Below are 21,139 nucleotides of genomic sequence, written 5' to 3'. Positions count from 1 at the left end.
GCAGCGTGGCTGGCAGCACGGGCTAGCGGCTCTGGTACATACCTGGGGTCCCAGGTGGGCTTGTACCGTTAAAGTGAACAAGCTACGGGCTGCAAATGTAATTGACGAAACATATTCTAATCCCTTGGAGCCATGAATCTGTTAGCAGCAATCAGGAGCGATTTGCTAACGAGGAGAGGGAAACGTGCAAACACGTCATTGCTTCCTGCAAGCCCTTACAGCAGTGCTGGGCAACCTGCGGCCCGCCGCTTCCCGCAGCTCCCATTGGCCGGGAACGGCGAACAGCGGCCACTGGGAGCTGCGGGGATGGGGGGAGGGGAGGCGTGCCTGCGGACGGTCAACGTCAGCAAAATGCCTTGCAGCCTGCGATCCGATTACCCCGATGGGCTGGGCCGCAGCTTGCCCACCACTACCTTACAGACTGATGCCTGCCACAGCCATGAACTGTTTGTGGGACGGAAAGCCATGCTGTGTACTAGAAAAGGGGCCTTCAGACATACCCAGTCCCTACAATGTCTCATTCTTTGTATTACAGTGGCACAAAGAGGCCCCAGCTGAGATTGGGGCACCATTGTCGTAGGTGCTGTACATCCATGTAGTCGGAGTCACACCCTGCCCCTAAGAGTTTACACTCTAGACAGACAAAGGAGGGAGGGTAAATAAGGCATGGAGGTGGAACGTGACGTGTCCCAGATCACCCGGCAAGTCAATAGCAGTCAGGAGTAGACTGAGGTCTCCGGACTCTTAGTTCTGTGCCTGACCACTGGACCACGCTCCCTCTTAGTATGCACTTAGTTTATAATCTCTTTCCTAGTGGAACAGCAGATCAGAAATCCCTGCGTTTTAGTAACTCGTGGTGGCTCTGAGGAGATGTCACCACAGCTTGAGTTCCTCACCCTGCCATATGTCTGTTAAATAGCTAGATTTAATTAAAGAGCAGACGTCCTGCAGGCAAACATCTTTGGCTACATGCCGTGTGCAGTGGCCTAGGTCCCGGGAGGTCTAGAACCCAGAAGGGATCCTGATGACCCACATGGTGACTGAAGTATCAGAGGGGTAGCCGTGTTAGTCTGAATCTGTAAAAAGTAACAGAGGGTCCTGTGGCGCCTTTAAGACTAACAGTAGCATTGGGAGCATAAGCTTTCATGGGTAAGAACCTCATTTCTTCAGATGCAAGTAATGGAAATCTCCAGAGGCAGGTATAAATCAGTATGGAGATAACGAGGTTAATTCAATCAGGGAGGGTGAGGTGCTCTGCTAGCAGTTGAGGTGTGAACATCAAGGGAGGAGAAACTGCTTCTGTAGTTGGATAGCCATTCACAGTCTTTGTTTAATCCTGATCTGATGGTGTCAAATTTGCAAATGAACTGGAGCTCAGCAGTTTCTCTTTGGAGTCTGGTCCTGAAGTTTTTTTGCTGTAAGATGGCTACCTTTACATCTGTTATTGTGTGGTGACTGAAAGCGCTTAGCCACCGTGTTTGGCTGCAGAACGGACTTTCCGTGCTTTGGATTTGGATTCCCCGTGGAACGTTTTTAACAAGGGCCGGAGAACTCCATGGGCACGTCCTGATTCTGCCTTGAGCCAGTCGCTGCCTGCAGGAAGGCTTCCAGCTCCCAGAACTCAGATCTGAACCCAACGGCCATGGTACAGAGCGTGCCCTTGAATTGTGTCCGTGCGGGCAATATTTGCCCTTTCAATGTCTCTGCCTTGTACCCGTCCTCTCTCATTTTGTCTGGCTCTGCTCCTCTTCCTCGATTCGTAACATAAATTCGTAACATGGCTGGGAGAGAGACTTTTGGGTGATGTAATGGGGGAAAGACTAACCCACCTCCGTTCAGTACAATGGCAAAGGTTGAGGTCCCTCTCCCAAGTCAGGCATTCAGCAGCTGCCGCAGCTGGAAAGCGAGCCGCCACTCAATAGGGGTAAACTAGCTGCTTTGGTGAAGCGAGGTCCCACCTGTAACCTCTGTGCTCTGCTCGCTCACCTGACCTCCCGCTATTGGCCTCTTGCATACCTGGCGCTTACGTGCCTGGGCAGATCTCCCAGGGGTGGAACCTTTGGCAGGGTTGCAACACTAGGCAGGCCCTCAGCGCCCCCTGCAGGCTGTCACATGAAAGAGCCTTGGTTTCGGAGCAGAGCTGGGTGACATTTTTCAGACAAAACTTTTTTTGACAAAAAAACGCAGACTCCGGGCAAGTGAAACATTTCACCAGCTTGTGTCGAATTCACTGAATTATTTCGGCCAAGCAAACAAAAAGTCCGAATCTTTCCTTTTTTGCTGTTTTCAGAATGAAACATTTTGATATGTATTTTTTTATAATTCAAAATGACTTTGTTTTGAATTGTACTTCGATTTTATTTTAAAATAAAGGTTAAAAAAATGAAACCCTGGACAATGATAAGTTTTGCGTCGAGTCCAACCAAATGGACCACACGACATAAATATTTTGTTTGGCCAAAAATAAATGTTGTTTTGCATTGAGCCGAAATGATTTTTTTCTCCCAATTCTTTTCAGTTCGGCCACTGTTTCGAAAAATCAGTTCTTCTGGCAGGGCTATGCTGCTTCAGCAGGGAGCAGGTTTTATTTTAAGTAACTGGGGGTTGTTAAACACGGGTGCAGTGTGATACTCATTAATTGCCTTGTGAGTGGGAGATGGCATACCTGTTGCTAGGGTTATCTAGCACTTGTGCTCTGCCTGTGGGCAGATGCCTGATTTACCTCTGTAAGGGGCGTGTAACACAATTAGCCTTTCGCAGATGAAAAATGGTACGTGTCTGCTTAGTGGATGACTGGCGGTATGTGCCCGTCTGTCTGTCTGTCGCCCCCTGTTGTCTCTTGCCTTATACGTAGGTCTGCGCTTAAAATGTCGGTTGATATAGTTATATCAGTGAGGAGGGAGAATTTTTTAATGACATTTTTATACTGGCAAATGCCGGTATATACACTTATACTGGTAAATAAGAACATTTGCCCAGTATAGCTTATTTTGACCCTTTTTAGTGTAGACAAGCTTAGCTTGTCAGCTCTTTGGGGCAGGGGCTGTCTTTCCATTCTGTGTCTGTACAGCACCTGGCACAATGGGGTCTGGCCCATGACTGGGGTTCTAGATCCTGCTGTAATGCTACTAATTATCAGACAATCACTCCATATGAAGTGGCAGGACAATTTCAGCAATGATTCCTAGGTAGAGCTGAACCCAGCAATCAGCACTGCTTTGGTTTTGGTGACGTTCTCTTATTATCAGGATGGAAGACCAACCAGTTCCGAAGTATTTTTCCCAAGGAATGCCCGCCTCAGGGCTGGCAATCACGGGGACACCTAAAGCTTCAGGAGTGTGATAAGATCGCCAGTAATGGAAATGAACTGAATATCCAGTCAGGTCACCTTAAGGACCTAGCTAGAGATTGATCCGGGTGGCGCTGGATCTGCAAAGGAGGCCACCTCCCTTTGGGGTTTGCCTTGAGGGAGATGAACATGCATGGCAATGACTGTGGAATGCTGTTATTATTGTCTCACGTAACTTCACCGTAATGCAGAGGTTTTGAGGTTGAGTGGCTGTATCAGTAACTTAACGATAAGTTAATTGCAACAGGGATGTTGTAATTATCCCCCAAACCAATTATAAACCCAGGAAATTCAAAACTGCAGTTATACTAAAAAAACCTTTGTTTTCTTTTTTTAAGGTCAGAAATGCATAGTTAAGGCATCCAAACCACTTTGAATCTGCCCTGTAGTAACACCATGCAATAGCCATCCCATTATAATTAAAGCATTGCAGTGTTTGTGTTCCCAGATTAGATTAAACTGAGTTTTAAAGACCTATTCCATTTTCAAATATTTTTTTACACCTTATGGCATTGCTCCAACCAAGCCCCCCTGTGCCAGGTGCTGTACAGACCATAGAATCCTAGACATGCTGCAAGGGCCCTCGAGAGGTCATCGAGCCCAGCCCCCTGTGCTGAGGCAGGACCAAGAAAACCTAGACCAGCCCTGACAGGTGATTGTCCAACCTGGTCTTACAAACCTCCAATGATGGGGATCCCCAAGAAGCCTAATTACCCTTATAGTTAGAAAATTTTGCCTAATATTTAACCTGAATCTCCCTTGCTGAAGATTAAACCAATTACTTCTTGTCCTGCCTTCAGTGCACTTGGAGAACACAGTCCTCTTCATAAACAACCCTTAACATAGTTGAAGACCATTGTCATTTTCCTCCTCAGTCTTTATTTCTCCAGACTAAACATGCCCCCCCCCTTTTTAAACGTTTCCTCATATAAAAGGTTTAGAAAACCTGACCTCATTTCTCTTGCTCTTCTCTAAATGCTCCTCTTTGTCCACGTCTTTCCCAAAGTGTGGCTCCCACACAGGAGCGGCGCCAGGGTTTTTGCCGCCCTAGGCGGCAGCGCTTCTCCTCTGAGCATTCAGGGGGCCTGGGGTCTTCGGCTCTGCGTCTTCGGGGCACTTTGGCGGCAGGTCCCGGAGCGAGTGAAGAACCCACCGCCGAAGATCCGGAGCGGAAGGACCCCCCGGTGCCAAATTTCCGCCACGGGCGGCAAAATGCCGCCCCCCAAATCCTGCCACCCTAGGCAACCGCCTCAGGTTGCCTACTGGAAGCGCCGGCCCTGCTCCCACAACTGGACGCAGTACACCAGCTGAGACCTCGCCTGTGCTGTGCAGAGCAGGACAATTATCTCTCGTGTCTCACATACGACCCTCCTGTTAATACATCCCAGCATGATACTGGCCTTTTTCGCCATAGGGAGTCAGAGACATTTCCACTCCCAAAGACCTTGCAAAGGAAGGAGGCAAGGGGTGGGAGAAAGGTTACATTACTGTACAGATGGGGAATTGAGCCACAGAGAGATTAAGTGCCTTGCCCGAGGTCACACCGGGAGGTCTGTGGCAGAGCTCCTGAATCCCATCTGGTCACAAGACATCACTGTACTGCTTAGATTTGTAAGTACATTAGAGCTACTGTAGGGTGTTCAGTCACTCAAACGGCATTTGTAGCATGGTGGTATTCTAAGACTATCCATACTCTGGGCTCCTTTTCTCTAGCTTTTGAGATACCATCCCTGTCTGTGGGGCAGAGGAGCTCCCTTCTCATATTCTCCTAAATACATGGCCAGATTTTCAACAGACCCCGGGGGCCAAGTACATGTGACAATCCAGCCCCAAAGTGTCCCAGAGGGAATTGCTGGGGTGGCCCTGGGCTCTTCTGAGAATTTGGCCCAGTCTGCATTACCCCCTGGGATTGCCGGAGTTCTCCGCCTGCGTGGAGCTGTGCGCCGAGTGTTTCCCTAAAAGGCTGGGGAGCTGGGGGCGGTGCTCCCATCCCGTGCGCCCTCGGTCCTGCTCAGCTGCCGAGCCAAACGTGCATGGTGCTTGAGGTTTTACGCGCCAGTTCTCTGTGAGCGGTGTACGTGGCTCTGGTTCCAGATGTTGAATCCTCCCTACCATCTAGCCGTTACTTATATTGCTAAACATTCTTACTACTCCCTAGTGGGGAAGGCGGCTTGGGAATAGCATTGGTCAAGCCTGATGGATGCCCGTGGGTGGAAGCAGCTGCGATGGGCTTTGCGAAGGCTCCGCATCCCTGTCTGTGCTGATAACAGGCAGCTGAGGGGCAGTGTGGGAACGTACCACCCTCCCGAGCTTTCGATAAGCACACACAGTAAGATACTCCTCTTAGGTGCCTCGCCATGAGTCCCAGCTGCCTGTCTACCAACATCACAGTACCTCAGCAATCTGTAGTGTATCGATCCTCACTGCACCCATTATATAGATGGGGAGCTGAGGCAGAGAGAGGCTAATTACCTTGCCCAACTTTCCCAGGAGCCATCCCCCACCTTCCAGAATAGCGAGACAGTCTTCTCCGCCCTGCCGTTGCTTCCCTAAAAACAGAGCACGGTCTGCACAGAACGCCTTCTGAATATTCCCTCCCGGAGACCGGCCGAACCACACGTGTTAGTAAGGCAGCTTAATGCCCGTGCTCACGTACGGTGGTGATGAGAACAGGACGAGAATCTGAACAGCGTAAACAGGAGTCAGAGATGGAGAAGCCCTAACATGTCTCAGCCCGTCCCCGGCCAATGCGGTGCTGGTCCCTACAGAACATTTGGGGGAGGGATAGCTCAGTGGTTTGAGCATTGGCCTGCTAAACCCAGGGTTGTGAGTTCAGTCCTTGAGGGGGCCACTTAGGGATCTGGGGCAAAATCAGTACTTGGTCCTGCTAGTGAAGGCAGGGGGCTGGACTCGATGACCTTTCAGGGTCCCTTCCAGCTCTATGAGATAGGTATATCTCCATATATTAGAGGAGCCCGTACGGACGTAGCCAAATATGTCCCAGCTCCTTTCCATGCCTGATGCCAGGGGCCTGCGCACATCCCCCAGCCTCAGCTGCAATGTCATTTCTCTGAGTTCTCTCCAGCAGGTTAATTTTAGTCTCACTTCGTTGTCTGGCTTTTTTGGGGGGAGGCGAGGCTTTCATTTATTAATGAGCCCCTGGCAGATTGGACAGGGAGAGCGATTGCTTTCGGAAGACGGCCCTTGGCTGCGGTTCAGGTGTCAGAGCGGGCTGGTGATGGCTTTCAGGGCCCCCGCTTTTCCTGGGCCAAATGGAGCGGATCTCATTAGTGCAGGAATAATTTTGCTGGGGGGAGGAGGATGCACAGGCAGGGAGGGAAGAGGGGGAGAGAGAGAGAGAAATCTACATATTAGCTTTACTTTCCTCGATGGATTTTAACTCCTACTAATTACCCCATCTTCTCCCTACATCAGCCTAAAACACTGCATAGGGACGTTGGGTCCAGAGGGGTGGTTTCATTAATGGGGGTGGGGAGAGGTAAGCAAACCCTCAAGAGCCCTGGCAACAGGAGGGCTGGTGGCTAAGAGGCAGTGTGGACAGGGTGCTAGACTCCCACTGAGGAGATCTTCTTCTGGTCCTCGCTGTTGTGCTGGCACATTGGTTTAATCACATCCCTGCCTCAGTTTCCCCTTTCCTCAGATAGGGATAAATGAGGCCTCTCTGCTGTCCTTGGAGGAAGAGCTCTACAGAAGGGGCACGTGATGTGCTTAGTGGGCCGGCTCCTCAGCTGGGGTATATTGGTGCAGCTGTGTGGACTTCAATGGCGCTATGTTGGTTTACCCCAGCTGAGGATCTGGCCCCGTGAGGGTTTAGGAAGGAGTGATGTTTTGCCCTTTAGTGACTGCACACAGAAGGGACGAGGGACCTGCTGCTGCTGGGGTGATCAGCTCCCCCTTACAGCTTGGAGGCATGTGGTTTTTTGGAGGAGGGTTCTAGGCCTTGCTGTGTGTGAGTGAGACAGATTTGTCAGGCCGTTGGGCTGTCTTCTGCACGGTGTGGCAGTTTCTCAGGGCGTCTCTCACCTGCAGTGTGCACCTTTCACTCTCCCTGAAAAATCAGTCCCCACCCTCCTTTGGCAAATGGACAAACCCACCATTCCCTGCTTCCCACCTGCTCTCCCCCATCCCTGTGCCACTTTGGCCAAGGGCTGGCATTTTTTTCACACATCTGCAAGCAGCTGATGAAATCATAGAGAAAAATGGCTCCATAGTAATCTAACTGGAAAGCAAAAAAACCTTGCAACTGCAAAAAGCAACATTGTCACAGATCCATGGCCACATTGGACCTCATGGTGGCACACTCCAAGCTAGAACTCAGATCCCTGCCTACTGAGCTAAAAGAGAATCTCCCTTAGCTGCTAGCAGTATGGGGCCCAAGGCACACAATTGAGTAGTTCTGATTTCATCCAATAGAGGGCAGTGGTGCATGCATGCACTAGCCCTTTTATTCCAGTACTGTCCATTCCTGCAAGCCTGAGTTGCCAGGGGAGAGTTTTTGGAAGAGAATAACGTGGATTAATTTAAATTAAACAGTGGTAAAAGCTATTAATAATTAAAGGGCCACTGTCAAGAAAACAATGGTAGATTTAAATAAATGACTTGGCTTGGTTAGTTACAGCATCTGGTGTTATTAAAATGGAAAGAACATTAACAATCTCATTTTCATTTCATTGTGTCCCCGGCCTTGGCGGCTTGAGACTGCAGGCGATCAGGTCTGGGATTCAGACACATGCTAACCGCTGGGCCAGACCTGTCAGCGTCACCTTTCCACGCCTGGCCTTATCGCTCTCTGGCAGCTGCCCCGGCTTTCGCTGCAGCGTGAGGGCTACATATATGGTCTGGGAGTTAAAGCAAGGGGCCAGCACCACTGGTTTCTGTTCCTAACATGGGGGGTGTAGCTTAGGGATTAGTGCAGGAGGGGGCTGGGGAATCAAGACGCCGTGGTTTTGTGCCGAGCTGTGTGAGCTGAGCGTAGTTTAGGGGACAGAGCAGAGAGGCTGGCTGCCAGGACTCCTGGGTTTTAACTCGGAGGGATGGGGGTTGTTTATGGTCTGGAGCAGGCTGGGAATCAAGACTCGTTCGCTCTGGCCCAGCCCCACAAAGCTACTTAGGTACCTAAACCCCAGATTTAGGTGCTGCTGCTCTCTACAAGGCCCCTGTTCCACTGCCACCTAACTCCATAGGGGCCTAAACTCACTCGGCGCCTGAAGTTTTGCTGTCAGAGTTTCCCCCCTGGCACCTAAGTTTCTGCCTCTGGGCATGTCCCTCCCGCTAGGTGTCGGGATGCCTGTCTCACGCCTAAGCCCGGGGGAACCTAGCACTTCTCCCAATTCATTGTCCAGGGAGTCTCAGCCCCGATTGGAGCCCGTTGTTGTTCCAGTGGCACCTCAACCTCACGTCCTTTTGTGGCACCAGCCTCTCTTCCTAGCTCTGTGAGCGGAGTGTGGGGGCTGGTGCCAGGACTCCTGGGTTCTGCTGCCTCACTTAGTCCCTTCTCTGCTCCCGCAACTGTGAATGGGGATAACATCGCCTCCCAGGGAGCGGGTGGGGTGTGTGTGTGTGGTGAGGGGGGAGGAAGAGTAAATATGTCGTTTGTGCAGGGCTGTGAGAGTGGTGGATGGACGCAGGGGGCCGTGCACGCTGAGCGTTGTCTGGCAGCCGAGTGGGCATCCCGGAGAGCCCCAGAGCCGAGCTACCGGCGGTTGTTAAGCTAACGGCCTCTGAACGCTCTCGCTAGCTGAGCACGGTTTAAAATCAGCAGCGGCTGTGTGTTAAATGATACGAGACGATGGAAATGGAAATGAAATGGTTCAAATCCGGCCGGGGACGGCCGTGGCGACGCAGCCCGAGCAGTGAGCGTTAAAGAAAAACAGCCAGCGCGTCTCTGGTGCAACAGCAATGACCAGGGCCAGTTTGAGTGGGATCCCGGAGGCCGCATTGAAGCCCAGGCAGCAGGAGGAGGAGGACGCTGAGGGGCTTGTATGTGGCTTGGGAGAAGGAAGCTCAGGGCTCGTCCCGGCTTGCTCAGGTTTGGGACCGCTGGCGTTTAGCCCCCGCTCTGTGTGGCTGCCAGGCCTTTGGGGCCTAACGCAGCATTTCCTAGCTGGGCAGCGGGGCCATTTGCGGGGTGTGTGCATGCAGACGGCAGGCTGGGCTGAAAGTGATGGATGAACCCTCTGAAGAGCCCAGGTGAACCCGCTTATCCGCACTGCAGAGCTAGGCTCGGCATCCAGCCCTCCTGACTTAGCAGGGACAGACCTGAGCCTGCCCTGTCGCGCTGAGTGCAGGGCCCTAGCTTCCTCTCTAGATGTTGGTATTGAACTTTCAAATGCTGGCGAGTGTGGTGAGACACCCCTCCCCCAAGGCCTGGTCCACCCCCTGCCCCATGCACAATGTTCCTGTTACCTCCTAACGAGCATCCCCCACCCCCCCATCTCTCAACGCCTCCAACCCACCCCCAGAAGAGCCCCCTTCCCAGCTGTCTGACCCTCCCAGTCCTCTAATGAACTAACGAAACATTTATAAACTAAAAAAAGAAATGTGAGTTATTGGCATGGTTAAAGCAGGTAAACACACACACACACACAAAGGAGTTACAGCCTCAGGCTCTAAAGGGTAATTGAAGCTCCTATACTAAGCAGCTCTGTATGTCCTTCAGGACTAACCCAAGCGTAACAACTGAAGATCTCTTGCTCATGCTTAGAAGTCTTTGCCCCTCAGATTTCAAACAGCATTGACACATTTTTCCGGGTGGGTGCTCCACTCCCTCTCCGCCCTGAGGTCCCAGCCCTCTCCACACCTTCCCCTAAGGCCCTGCCCTCACCCCGCCTCTCCCTGCCTCTGTTCCAGCCCCTTCCTCAAGCACACCCTGCCCTCACTCCGCCTCTTCCCGCCCCCTCTCCGCCCCCTCCGGCCCGCCGCCAAACAGCTGATCGTGGGTGGCTATTTTTTTTTCACTCATGGAGTCGGCGCCTATGAGTATAGGGATAAAAAGTTCCTTCTGGTCAGGCACGTTTAGTCTCTTCCCCCAGAGTTCAAACGGACGGGTCGGCCGCATGTCTCCTCTGCATGGGTTTGGGGGGAGCCAGCAACAGCGTCTTTTGTTCTCTGATGTCCCGCCGTGGCTTGTCTGATGCGTGTGGAGCTTGTGTTGGGCAGGAGAGGACAGTGTTTGGGAGACACTGGTATTTCACACTTGATAACGCATCTCTCCTGGCTGTGGGGGGTCTGGTTTCATAGCAAACACTTGTATAGTTCTAGAGCAAACACTTCAACATGACCTTAGCGCCTGGGATACCGATGTGATCAGTGAGATTAATGCAGGCAGCAATTTACAAGCATTTCATAAAATCCAAGCACTAGACACCTCTCTATAAAGCGAATCTCTGATTTAGCAATACTAGCACGCCGCTCTGGTGTCCAGCTCTGCGTTGGACAGTGTTCAGTGAGGCCAACGGGCCTGGGCAGGAGTTAGCACCTGGTCTGCCAGGTTCACTCCCCCCACGAGGCTCTGCTGCCTGTGAAGGCAAGTAGAAAACCAAGACAGGCTGTGGGCAAGGCCCAGATTCTCCAGGGTATTTGGGCACCTGCCACCGAAATCACTGGGCGTTGGGTAAGAATCTGGGCCCGTATGACTTTGCCCCCATGATGACAACAGCAGGTCAGTGGCAGAGCTGGGAATAGAGCCCAAGGCCCCTGCTCTGCCCGCTAGACCATGCTGCCTTTGGGAGCTCATTAAGGATAAAGACCCCTCAGATCTGGGATAAGTGACATGCCCCAACTCTGGCTCCAGGTCTCTGTCAGGCTAGTTTTCCTAATACCAAACCCACTCACCACAGGGCGTGTGAAAGTTGACAGGGCCTGGCAGATTGTTGGGTCTGGACTTTGGGAGAGGGGACAGGTGAACAAGGAGGGTCGGAGGGGAAAAGCGTCCAGTGGAAAATAGGGTCAAAGGCAGCAGGTGGGAGGAGAGGGGAATCTGCTAAGGAAGAAATAAGTGGGTCTCTATACAGCATGTGGGACCCCGACTTGTGGCAGCCTGGATCACGGGACGCTTCTCGTCCTAGCACACGGCACAGCTCGCTCTCCAGCTGGAAATGCATGTGCTCTACATCGGGCAGCCCGTTGGGGGCAAAACCCCGGGCCAGATCCTCAGGGGAGTCGATCAGTGCTGCTCCGGTGAAGCTCCCTGGACCTTACACCCATTTTCGCTGGCTGAGGACCAGGAGTTTAGATGGGTGGTTCTCAGCTTTTCCATCCTGGGACCCTTCCCGCCCGAGACCCCCAACCCCTCAAGCTGGGACCCTCTCCCAGTTCACAATGCGGGGAGGGTACGCTGGCCGAGACCGCCTGACTCCTGCGAGCGACTCTGTGGTTTAGATCCCGGGAAGCGAGGACTCAACCCCTCCCTCCAAGCATCCACCAGACCCTCCAATTCCATGAGCCTCGTCCCCCCTCTCCTCCCCCTACATAACCCACCCCAGTGCCCAAGGATCCTGAGGCGGGTGGGAGCTACACGGCCGTGGCTTGTTGACAGGACCCAGCCATCGCCCGGGTGGTGATGAGCTTCCCGTCGCTTGTGCAAATTCAGCCAAAGTTCGGGCCCAGCGCGGTGCGTCTGACAGCCTGAGGAAGCCAGGCCGCTGTGTCTGCATTGGATTTCCCCTCCCTGCCACTCCACTCCGTGCTGCAGCAGCCTTGGGGCCTCTCTCCTGCCAGGCTGTGATGCAGACCGTGCCCGATAGGCCGGCAGCCTAACCAAAGAGCCAGATACTGGTGCTGTTACCAGGCAGGGGAAAGCACGGTCCGGGGAACGAGGGGGTTCCACATTCTGGGCTGCCCCGAGGGCTGGGGTGTATCCGGGCAGTCCCAAGGCCTGCCTTAGTCTCACCTGCCTCCCTCCAGGCCGCTCTGCTGGAGCGTAGATGGGCTTGGATGGATTAGTTGTCGGTAACGGTCGATTTCACTGGACACCCACAAACCAACCCTAAATACTTCCATCTCTGGGAAGTGAAATTCACAGAGAGGCAAAATAAGAAAAAGGCTGCTTCTGAAGTTCCTAGCGTTTGATTTAAGGATCCTTATTTTGTATATTTTGGCAATTTGTGTTTTGACAGTTATAAAGCTGAAATTTTTTGCATCCGTGTCTTCAGTCATGAAATAATTCTGGTCTGGCCCCCCATTGTCTGATTCCCCACCCCCAATTTCTTGCAGTGGTGAAAATTTAAATGGCTAAAAAATCAGGGTAAAATGCTTTCAAGTAAACATCGACGTTATCTGTTGAAATGCTACAAAAAAAAGAAAATTCAATTCTGGCCACGCCCCATCCTGCCCTGACACAGCCCCCCTGCTCCCAGCATGCCTTGCACTTGGGTCTGGGGGGGGGGACACAGCATCCAGCAGCCTTACTATGCCCCCGTGCTAGGAGTGTTTCCCTGGGAGGGCCGTTCTGGCTCCTTTCTGGCCACTCGAGTAGTGTAAAGGGACCAGAATTGGGCTTAATTTGTAAACCCAGGGCTCCAAAATTGCAGAGCGAATGCATTAACCCTTCGTTAATTATCTAGTTATTATAATGAATTATTTGTATTACCCTAGTCACGGAGCAGGCCCCCATTCCGCTAGAACAAAAACACAGTCCCTGCGCCAAGGAGCTGTCAATCGAAGTATAAGATAAGAGATAACCGCTGGATACAGACAGACGAGGCGGGGGACAGGAAACAATGGGACAATCTTGGTCACTGTGACCCAGGGAGCCCCTCAGTGCCAGCTGGCAGAGGGCACACCTTACCATAACTCACATCGGGTCTGACACACTCATTGCCCCAACACACTGCTCATAATCTGTATCTAAAAGGTGTCCTGTGCAGACTGGTAACACGCTGGTCATTAGTATTGTTGCGTGGGGCATGTCTGGGTGGTGTATAAATAGTTAGAGATGTGGGCCGGAAGTGTGGTCTTAACATGGGTTTGGCAAGCAGTGCATTAGCCCAGCCCGCCCTAGACAGAGGAATGTTGTTTCACTTGCTTGACTGTGTCTCCAATGTAAATTGAGCAAGGGGAGGCCAGACACAATGGAAGTACATTTACATGTAAGGTAAACAAAGCCATCGAACTAGCAAGTGGGGGAGATGGCACTTAATGATCACGCTGGGGGCTGTACCCCAGGAAGCCTTCCTGGCTCTTGAAACAGAGAAATGGCCTTTGGGGAATAGAAGCAGAAACAGAAAGCGATTTGGACATCCATCACCTGAGGCACACAAGAGGCCAGAGCTCTTGACACCTGTGAAAGGTGGATCCCTCAGCCTCGGGGGAACGGAGGACTGACTATAGGTGAGAAACCTGCTTAGACAATGATTGTAACTTGCTGAAGTTAAGTTTTAGAGGACGCTAGAAAGCGTGTTTGGTTTGGTTGTAACCTTGTCTGTCTCTTTCACTCTGACTTGAAATAATGTAAACCTCTGTTGTTAATACGTTTATTCTTGTTTTACTACAAAACCATCTCAGCGCTGTTCTAGCGAAGTGTGGGTCGGCAGCTAACCTAGCAGGCTGATGGGGGCTCCGTGTTTCTTTGCAGGTGGCAAACTTCATAACGTCTGTGAGCGCGCAGCGAGAGGGACTGACCGCTGCCGAGAGACATCTCTGGGGAGCTGGAGCTCACTGATTGCTAACTGCAAGGCCAGGGTTGGACGGGCAAAGTCCTGCAGAGGGTGCTGGCCAGGCTGGGGGCTGCTACAGAGCTTGGCAGCAGCAAAGCTCCCCCCTGCTGACTTTCAGTCCTGGGCGACCTGAGCAAGACGTCACAGTCACCATGACAGGGAGTGGGCTCTGCACAGCAGCAGCCTAACCGTTGACAAGTTTTTGTAGCCACCACGGCCAGGGTGAGTTTTGAGGAGGGATTGGCAGGTGGCGCACGAGGCAGCTTTGCAGATGGTTGCGGGGCGCTCCTCCCCAGCATGAGGGGAGAAAGCATGAAGCTGGTCGTTGGACCATTTAACAGGTGCGTGATGGAGGCTACCATCCTGGGCCATTGGCGGCGAGCATCGGTAGCTCAGTAGTGAATGCGTAGGACCCTACCAAATTCACGATCCCTTTTGGTCAATTTCCCGGTCACAGGATTTTAAAAATGGTAATTTTCATGATTTCAGCTATTTAAATCTGAGATGTCACGGTGTTGTAATTGTAGGGGGTCCTGACCCAAAAAGGAGTTTTGTGTGTGTGTGTGTCATGGTGTTGCAAGGTTATTGTGGGGGGCGGAGGTTGCGGTACTGCTACCCTTATTTCTGCGCTGCTGCTGGTGGCAGCGCTGTCTTCAGAGCTGGGCGGCTGGAGAGCGGCAGCTGCTGGCCGGGAGCCCAGCTCTGAAGGTGGAGCCATTGCTAGCAGCAGTAAGGATGGCCTGGTATGGTATTGCCACCCTTACTTCTGCCTGCAGAACTGGGCCGTCAGCCAGCGGCCACCACTCTCCGGCCGCCCTGCTCTGAAGGCAGCGCAGAAGTAAGGGTGGCACGGGATGGTATTACCACCCTTACTTCTGTGCTGCTGCTGGCAGGACACTGCCTTCAGAGCTGGGCGCCTGGCCAACATCTGTCACTTTCCGGCCACACAGCTCTGAAGGCAGCACGGAAGTCAGGGTGGCAATACCGCAACCCCCCCTAAAATAACCTTGCAACTCCCTTTTGGGTCAGGACCCCCAGTTTGAGAAATGCTGGTCTCCCCTGTGAAATCTGTATAGTATAGGGTAAAAGCACACAAAAGACCAGTTTTCATGGCGGGGGAGAGCAGATTTCACGGCCTGTGATGCGTTTTTCATGGCCGTGAATTTGGTAGGGCCCTACGAATGAGAGATGGTAGGTAGGGCAGAGATAGACTGTGAAGGGCTTTCAAGGTGAATACAAGCAGCTAGTGTTTGATGCCATGGTGAAGGGGGAGCCAGTGGACGGATGCAAAGAGGGGGATGAGCACTGGTCAAAGCAGTGCGGTAGGAAATGGTCTTTGAGCCGCATTCTGACGGGCTCCGATCGGGGCAAGGTTGCCTTTGCCCAGGCTGGAGAGAAGGCTCTTGGAGTGATTGAGACGCGAGATGATGAGAGCCTGGGTGAGAGTCATAGCTGTGCGGATGGACAGGAAAGGCCGTATCTTAGAGACGTTAGGCAGCAAGAATCAGCAAGATGTCGAGGGAACCCTCATGCGGGCAATGGAGCTACGGGGCAGTTTGGTTCTGTTCAGGTTCTTATACTGCGCTTATCCCGGTCGCAGTATCCGACGGCACAGCAACGTGGTGTGGGGGTATTGGAGAGCCAGGGAGCCCCTGCCTATGGGGCAGAGGCAGGGGACAGCCCAGCACAGCTGTCTGGCTAAAAAAGACGCCTCCTGGCTGAGAAGCTCATATTGCCATGTGGATCTGAACATCTTCAGAGAGCAGAGCAGTCTTCTGGCACCGAGGGATGTGTGTGCTCTGAGATAGCCGCCGTACTCCGGGGGTTTAGGCAGAGGGGGAGAAAGGGGGACATCTTTCAGGGCCCTATATCCTGTGATGCCCTAATCACAGGGGCCTTTTTGTGTGAGGCTTTTCGTTATAAGGCAGCCCCTGTTAAATCACAACACTTTGTGCCGCTCTCCCATCCTGTGTTACTAAGGTTCTTACCCTGGGTACCTGGCCCTTTAAAACACACTCTCTCCTGTAGGAAGGAGGGCAGGGTCTTATTTTTACAGGTACTGGGTGTTATCCAGTGGGAATGCCCTGCCAGATGGATGGGAGTTTTAAAGGACCAGGACTTCCCGGCTTTTCTTCCCTTTTGGACCTTCATTTATCCCTCCACTGCCCTTGGGAGGTAGGGAAACACAGATGGGGAAACTGAGGCAGGCATGCTAAGCAACTTGTCCCAGGCTATAGAGAGAATCAGTGTCAAAGGTGGGATTTGAGCCTATGCTAAGTCTCTTGCGCTCCACTCCCAGTCGAACCCGCTGTGAAGTCTGTTCCCCGCCACCCCCCTGCCCCGCCCCCGGCCACTCTCTAGCTATGGCCTGGGTCAGAGAGTTCAGTTCATCTGTGGGGGAGCCGCAGCACAGAGAGGACTGGGAGGGGAGACGGGTACGTGGGTCTGTCTGCACTGCAATGGGAGGTATGGCTGCAGCACGGGGAGCCATCCCCGAGTGAGCTTTGATCTAGCTAGCTCCCGTACCAATAGCAGTGGGGTCACAGAAGGAGGGGCAGTGGTACGGGCTAGCCCCATCCTGCCGCCTGGGCTCCTGGGTACGGACTCGAGCGGGTAGCCGGTGCTGCTGTGGCTTCGCTGCTATTGGTATTCGAGCTAGCTAGATCAAAGCTAGCGGGGCTACGGCTACCCATGCTGCAGTCACTCCCCCCAGTGCAATGTAGACAGACCCTATGGCGTGGGGAGCAGCTCATGCACTGGGGTTTTTCCTTCCCCTCCTTGTCCTCTCTGCACCTGTCTTTGTGAGGCGGGGCAGTGCCATTGACTGCTCCCTCGCCGGCACGGCCTGAGGTTGGACCTGCGTGCTTCCCGTCTCTCCGCGCGCAGTATCTGAGGCACCAGCAGCCACCGGGCGCTTCCCTTAATCCTTTCCCTGACGTGGGACGGTCAGTCTTCTTCCATTGGCTGTAATCTCTCCTGGCAGGCTGCGCGGCCGCGGGGCGACGTTGAGGCTGGGGAGGGGAACAAGGAGCAAATTTACTAGGTTCTTTGCCCCAGCTAATAACTCATCGAAACATCAGTCACCATCTGCGCAGCTTTCCTGGGCCAGCCGTCTGCTTGTGAAGCCGGGGAGATGTCCGAGCTCGTAGCAACGATTTGCCAGGAGGAGCCTGTTGAGCCAAAGGAAACACATCCATCGCATGGGAGAAAATAGCACTTCCCTGCACTGCATAGCTCATCCTTCAGCCCCTCTACTCGGGAGTGGGAGCGGGAGGAGCTGGGTTCAGGGCCCAGTTCACCATTGCCTTGTACCTTGCATAGCTGGCTCGTCACTGTTCCAGGACCCGAGCTAGCTAGATTAAAGTTATCTCGGGAACGCGAGCTGGAGCTGCACGCCCGCTCCCTGACTGCATACACAAGAGAGCCATGCCAAACGAAGACGGACATGGGAGAGCCCTTCGGGCCTAGGAGGGGGTGGAGACGTGGATGGGGAGGAGAACGAGCCACTGGCAGACGTGGCTTTGAAGGAGGAGCGAGAGGGTGCTGGGAACTGGCTGGCTGCACCGGGGTAAGGGGGAGAATGAAAGAAGAGAATGATCTCCAGACTTGCAGTGCCCAGGGCAGTGGGCCAGGCCAAGCGGTAGCATCGCACTGAGAACACCCGGTGCTCAGCGGTAACGAGTTTAGCTCCCAAGGTGGCAGAGGCAGTGAATTGGAGCATTGCTGGCTGGCATGACAGAAGTCACGCAGCTGAGAGTCCCGGTATGGATGGAGAGGTCCGAGAGAGAGGGTCGGGGATTCAGCATGCGGCGGGCGCACAATGGCCGAGGGTTCAACTACGGCAGACGTGGGCAGGGAGTCTGACGCGCACAGATCCCCGGGCGACTGGGTGCCGCTGAGCCGATAAACCCTCCTCATTCTCCTGCCTCTGCCTTGCAGGTTCCTACCTGATGGTCAACTCCTCGCAGCACGCGCCGGGACAGAAAGCTCACCTCCTCTTCCAGACGCTGAGCGAGAATGACACCCACTGCCTCCAGTTCAGCTACTTCATGTACAGCCGGGACGGCCACAGCCCCGGTGCCCTCAACGTCTACGTGAAGGTGAACGGGGGCCCGCTGGGCAGCCTGGTGTGGAACGTGTCCGGCTCCCATGGGCGGCAGTGGCACCAGGCCGAGCTGGCGGTCAGCATGTTTTGGCCCAACGAGTACCAGGTGAGTTGGAAGCAGACTGGAGGCTGGGAGATGGTCTTGCAGAGGCCGCAGGGTGATTTGGGGCCTGGAGGGGACTTAAGGAGACAGTAACTGAGCTGAGCGGGGTGTGGAGGGGAGAGAGGCCTTGGAACTCGCCGCCATGGAGCCCTCCGGCAGGGCGCCAAGGGACACTGCACTCCAAGCTATCCTGAGTCTGTGGCTGTGCCCAGGGGCCCTGCTCCTGATGAACACTCCCAGCTGCCTCTTGATGACCCACAACCCCCTTGTTATTCCAGCCCTGGGCCCCCATCACGCCGGTACCCCTCAATCCCAACCCACAGCCCCCCTGGCTAGTCCAGCCCTGGGCCCCCCATTGCACCGGTACCCCTCAATCCCAACCCACAGCCCCCCTGGCTAGTCCAGCCCTGGGCCCCCCATCGCGCCGGTACCCCTCAATCCCAACTCACAGCCCCCCTGGCTATTCCAGCCCTGGGCCCCCCATCGCGCCGGTACCCCTCAATCCCAACTCACAGCCCCCCTGGCTATTCCAGCCCTGGGCCCCCCATCGCGCCGGTACCCCTCAATCCCAACCCACAGCCCCCCTGGCTATTCCAGCCCTGGGCCCCCATCGCGCCGGTACCCCTCAATCCCAACCCACAGCCCCCCTGGCTATTCCAGCCCTGGGCCCCCCATCGCGTCGGTACCCCTCAATCCCAACCCACAGCCCCCCTGGCTAGTCCAGCCCTGGGCCCCCCATCGCGCCGGTACCCCTCAATCCCAACCCACAGCCCCCCTGGCTATTTCAGCCCTGGGCCCCCCACCCCTCTGCCTAGCTCTGCCGCTGCCCCTCGCTCCCAGATTGTAACCCTGTGCCATCCCAATCCTGCCCCCAAGCGGTGCTGCTGCCCAGCCAGTGAAGTGTGCCCCTTTCCTGCCCGCTCCCCCAAGCTCCGGAGGTCCAGTCTTGAGAAGCACTGATGTGGTGTCTGTCTGAGCTGTGAAGGGGGGTCTCGTGGGAGCGCTCTGTGCTCAGCAGGCTGGCATGTCCAGCTGCCAGCCAGGCTGGCTGTACCAGGAGGGTGAGCCCCCCTCTATATTTCGGCTCCTCGGCTTCCCATGGTAGCAGGTGCCCGGGAGGCGGTGGGGGGCAGTGACGACGTGAAGAACTATTAAAATGAACAATCATCCAGTTTCCTTTTGGTAACGGTTTGATCCAAGCCAAGCCATGGACCCAGGCTGCAGAATCCGAGTCTGGCTCCAGGGCAGAGTTTGGGGCAGTCGGCTGCAGAGATTTGGATCAGCCTGTTAAGATAAGGCCAGCCCCAGGATTAAGATGCTGCTTCCCGCCCCGGGCTTGGGCTCAGCTCTGCTCGTCTCCAGGCCCTTCCCCTACGAGTGTGACCTTGCCCATGGCCTGGGGCGGTGGATCACCTCAGTGACAGGCGTGTGTCTGATTGCCCCCAGGTCCTGTTTGAGGCGGTGATCTCTGGCGAGCACAGAGGATACCTCGGCTTGGACGACATCTTGCTCTTGAATTATCCATGCTGTGAGTATCGCAGCACCCTGGCTGCGGCCTCCTTCCTGACAGGGGCCAGCGGCCCGGCCCGCCGTGCTGTCATCGGAGCCCTCCCGCTGCCAGGGATGTGTCCTGCTAATGAGCCATTTGGCAGGACTCTGTGAACTGGCTGCCGCCCCGCGAGCATTAACGACCCGCTGTCGGAGCAGGGCCAAAGGGGGATGCTCCAGGAGCAGCTGTCGCGGGGGAAGGGACATGGTGGGCGTCAGCAAGGAGGGTGGGCAGCCTCCTCTTAGCCAGAAAAGCAGGAACCCTCAGGGGGTGGGAACCACTGGCTAGTGGCTAGCGCTGGGCAGCGCCAGGTGGGAGAGCAACCTAGTGACTAGTGCCTGGCAGGGCTGCTTGGTCACACTGAGCCCCATGCATGCTGGGCAGGGTACTGGGTGGACGCCCAGTGGGGTGGATGTGATCAGCAAGGCTGAGATATTTATCTCACTGTGGAGTCCCCAGGCCTTGAGCTCCGGAGCTGGCAGCATTGGGACTCTTGACACTGCAGGGGAATGGCTGAATCTCCCCCTGATGAGTCTCTACATCTACGGGACACACACCCCAGCTCTGCTCCTCCTTCTGGGAGAACGCAGGCTAATTGCCAGGCCGACATGTCCCCTTTAAAAGGGACAGCTCCAGTGGGGAGAAAGGGACATGTTAACGGGGCTGGCCGCTGGGGAAGGGAGCTAACACCTCGCAGACAGGATGAGGCAATGGAGCGGAATGTGCACTTGGGCCCCCTCGCTAAATGTTGGCCCTGCAAAGCCAGACAGTTCCAGTGTGGGTTGGGGGTTCACCCCCTGCTTCTCCCAGCCCTGGTGCCGTCCCTGCAGGGAGGGAAGGCTCTGCAGGGAATCAGTGCCATCCAATGGGAAACCCCTGCGTGGCAGGTGGGATTTCAAGGCTACCGGACTGTACTGGCTCCCAACTTGCAGCTGAGCTTATGATGTCACAGGGTGCCCTGCAAGCTCCTCCATGCCTTAAGTTTCCACGGCTACGCTGCCTTCCCTACGGCCCTTTCGGCTGTGGTTTGTATACTCTGGAGTGGTTGCACCATAGAATATTAGCAGTGAGGATTTGTATATCCAGGCGGCAGACCTCGCTCCATTGAGTCCAGCAATCTGTGTTTGATGGTCATCCGTCCCTCCCACAAAGCACTTGGCTGTTTGGGCCACATTGCAGCTCTGGGAGAAAATTCCTTCCTGCCCCCCAAAAGAAATGAAGTCCTGAAGCATGAGCATTGATTACTCCTAACCTATCCAAATGGTGGAGGAGGGAGCCACAGAGTTTGGATCTGAATATTGGGTTCTTTGATTCAGGCCCTTAGCTAATTAATATTGATTATTGAATGGTCCAGCTC

General features: G+C 54.3%; 1 protein-coding gene across 1 annotated transcript in view; it reads left to right on the top strand.

Moving 5' to 3' along the window:
* The window catches only part of PTPRU (protein tyrosine phosphatase receptor type U), a 273,624-nt gene that overhangs the window by 111,660 nt on the left and 140,825 nt on the right, over positions 1–21,139 (top strand). Inside the window, exons 3-4 of the mRNA XM_054011788.1 lie at positions 17,965–18,236; positions 19,680–19,761. Of these exons, the coding sequence (XP_053867763.1) occupies positions 17,965–18,236; positions 19,680–19,761 (354 nt within the window). The remainder of the gene's footprint in view (positions 1–17,964; positions 18,237–19,679; positions 19,762–21,139) is intronic.

The sequence above is a fragment of the Malaclemys terrapin genome, chromosome 22 (genome assembly GCF_027887155.1).
Source record: "Malaclemys terrapin pileata isolate rMalTer1 chromosome 22, rMalTer1.hap1, whole genome shotgun sequence".
Classification (NCBI taxonomy): domain Eukaryota; kingdom Metazoa; phylum Chordata; order Testudines; family Emydidae; genus Malaclemys; species Malaclemys terrapin.
Note: the sequence above shows the minus strand (reverse complement) of the source record. Positions and strands in the feature narration are given on the sequence as shown.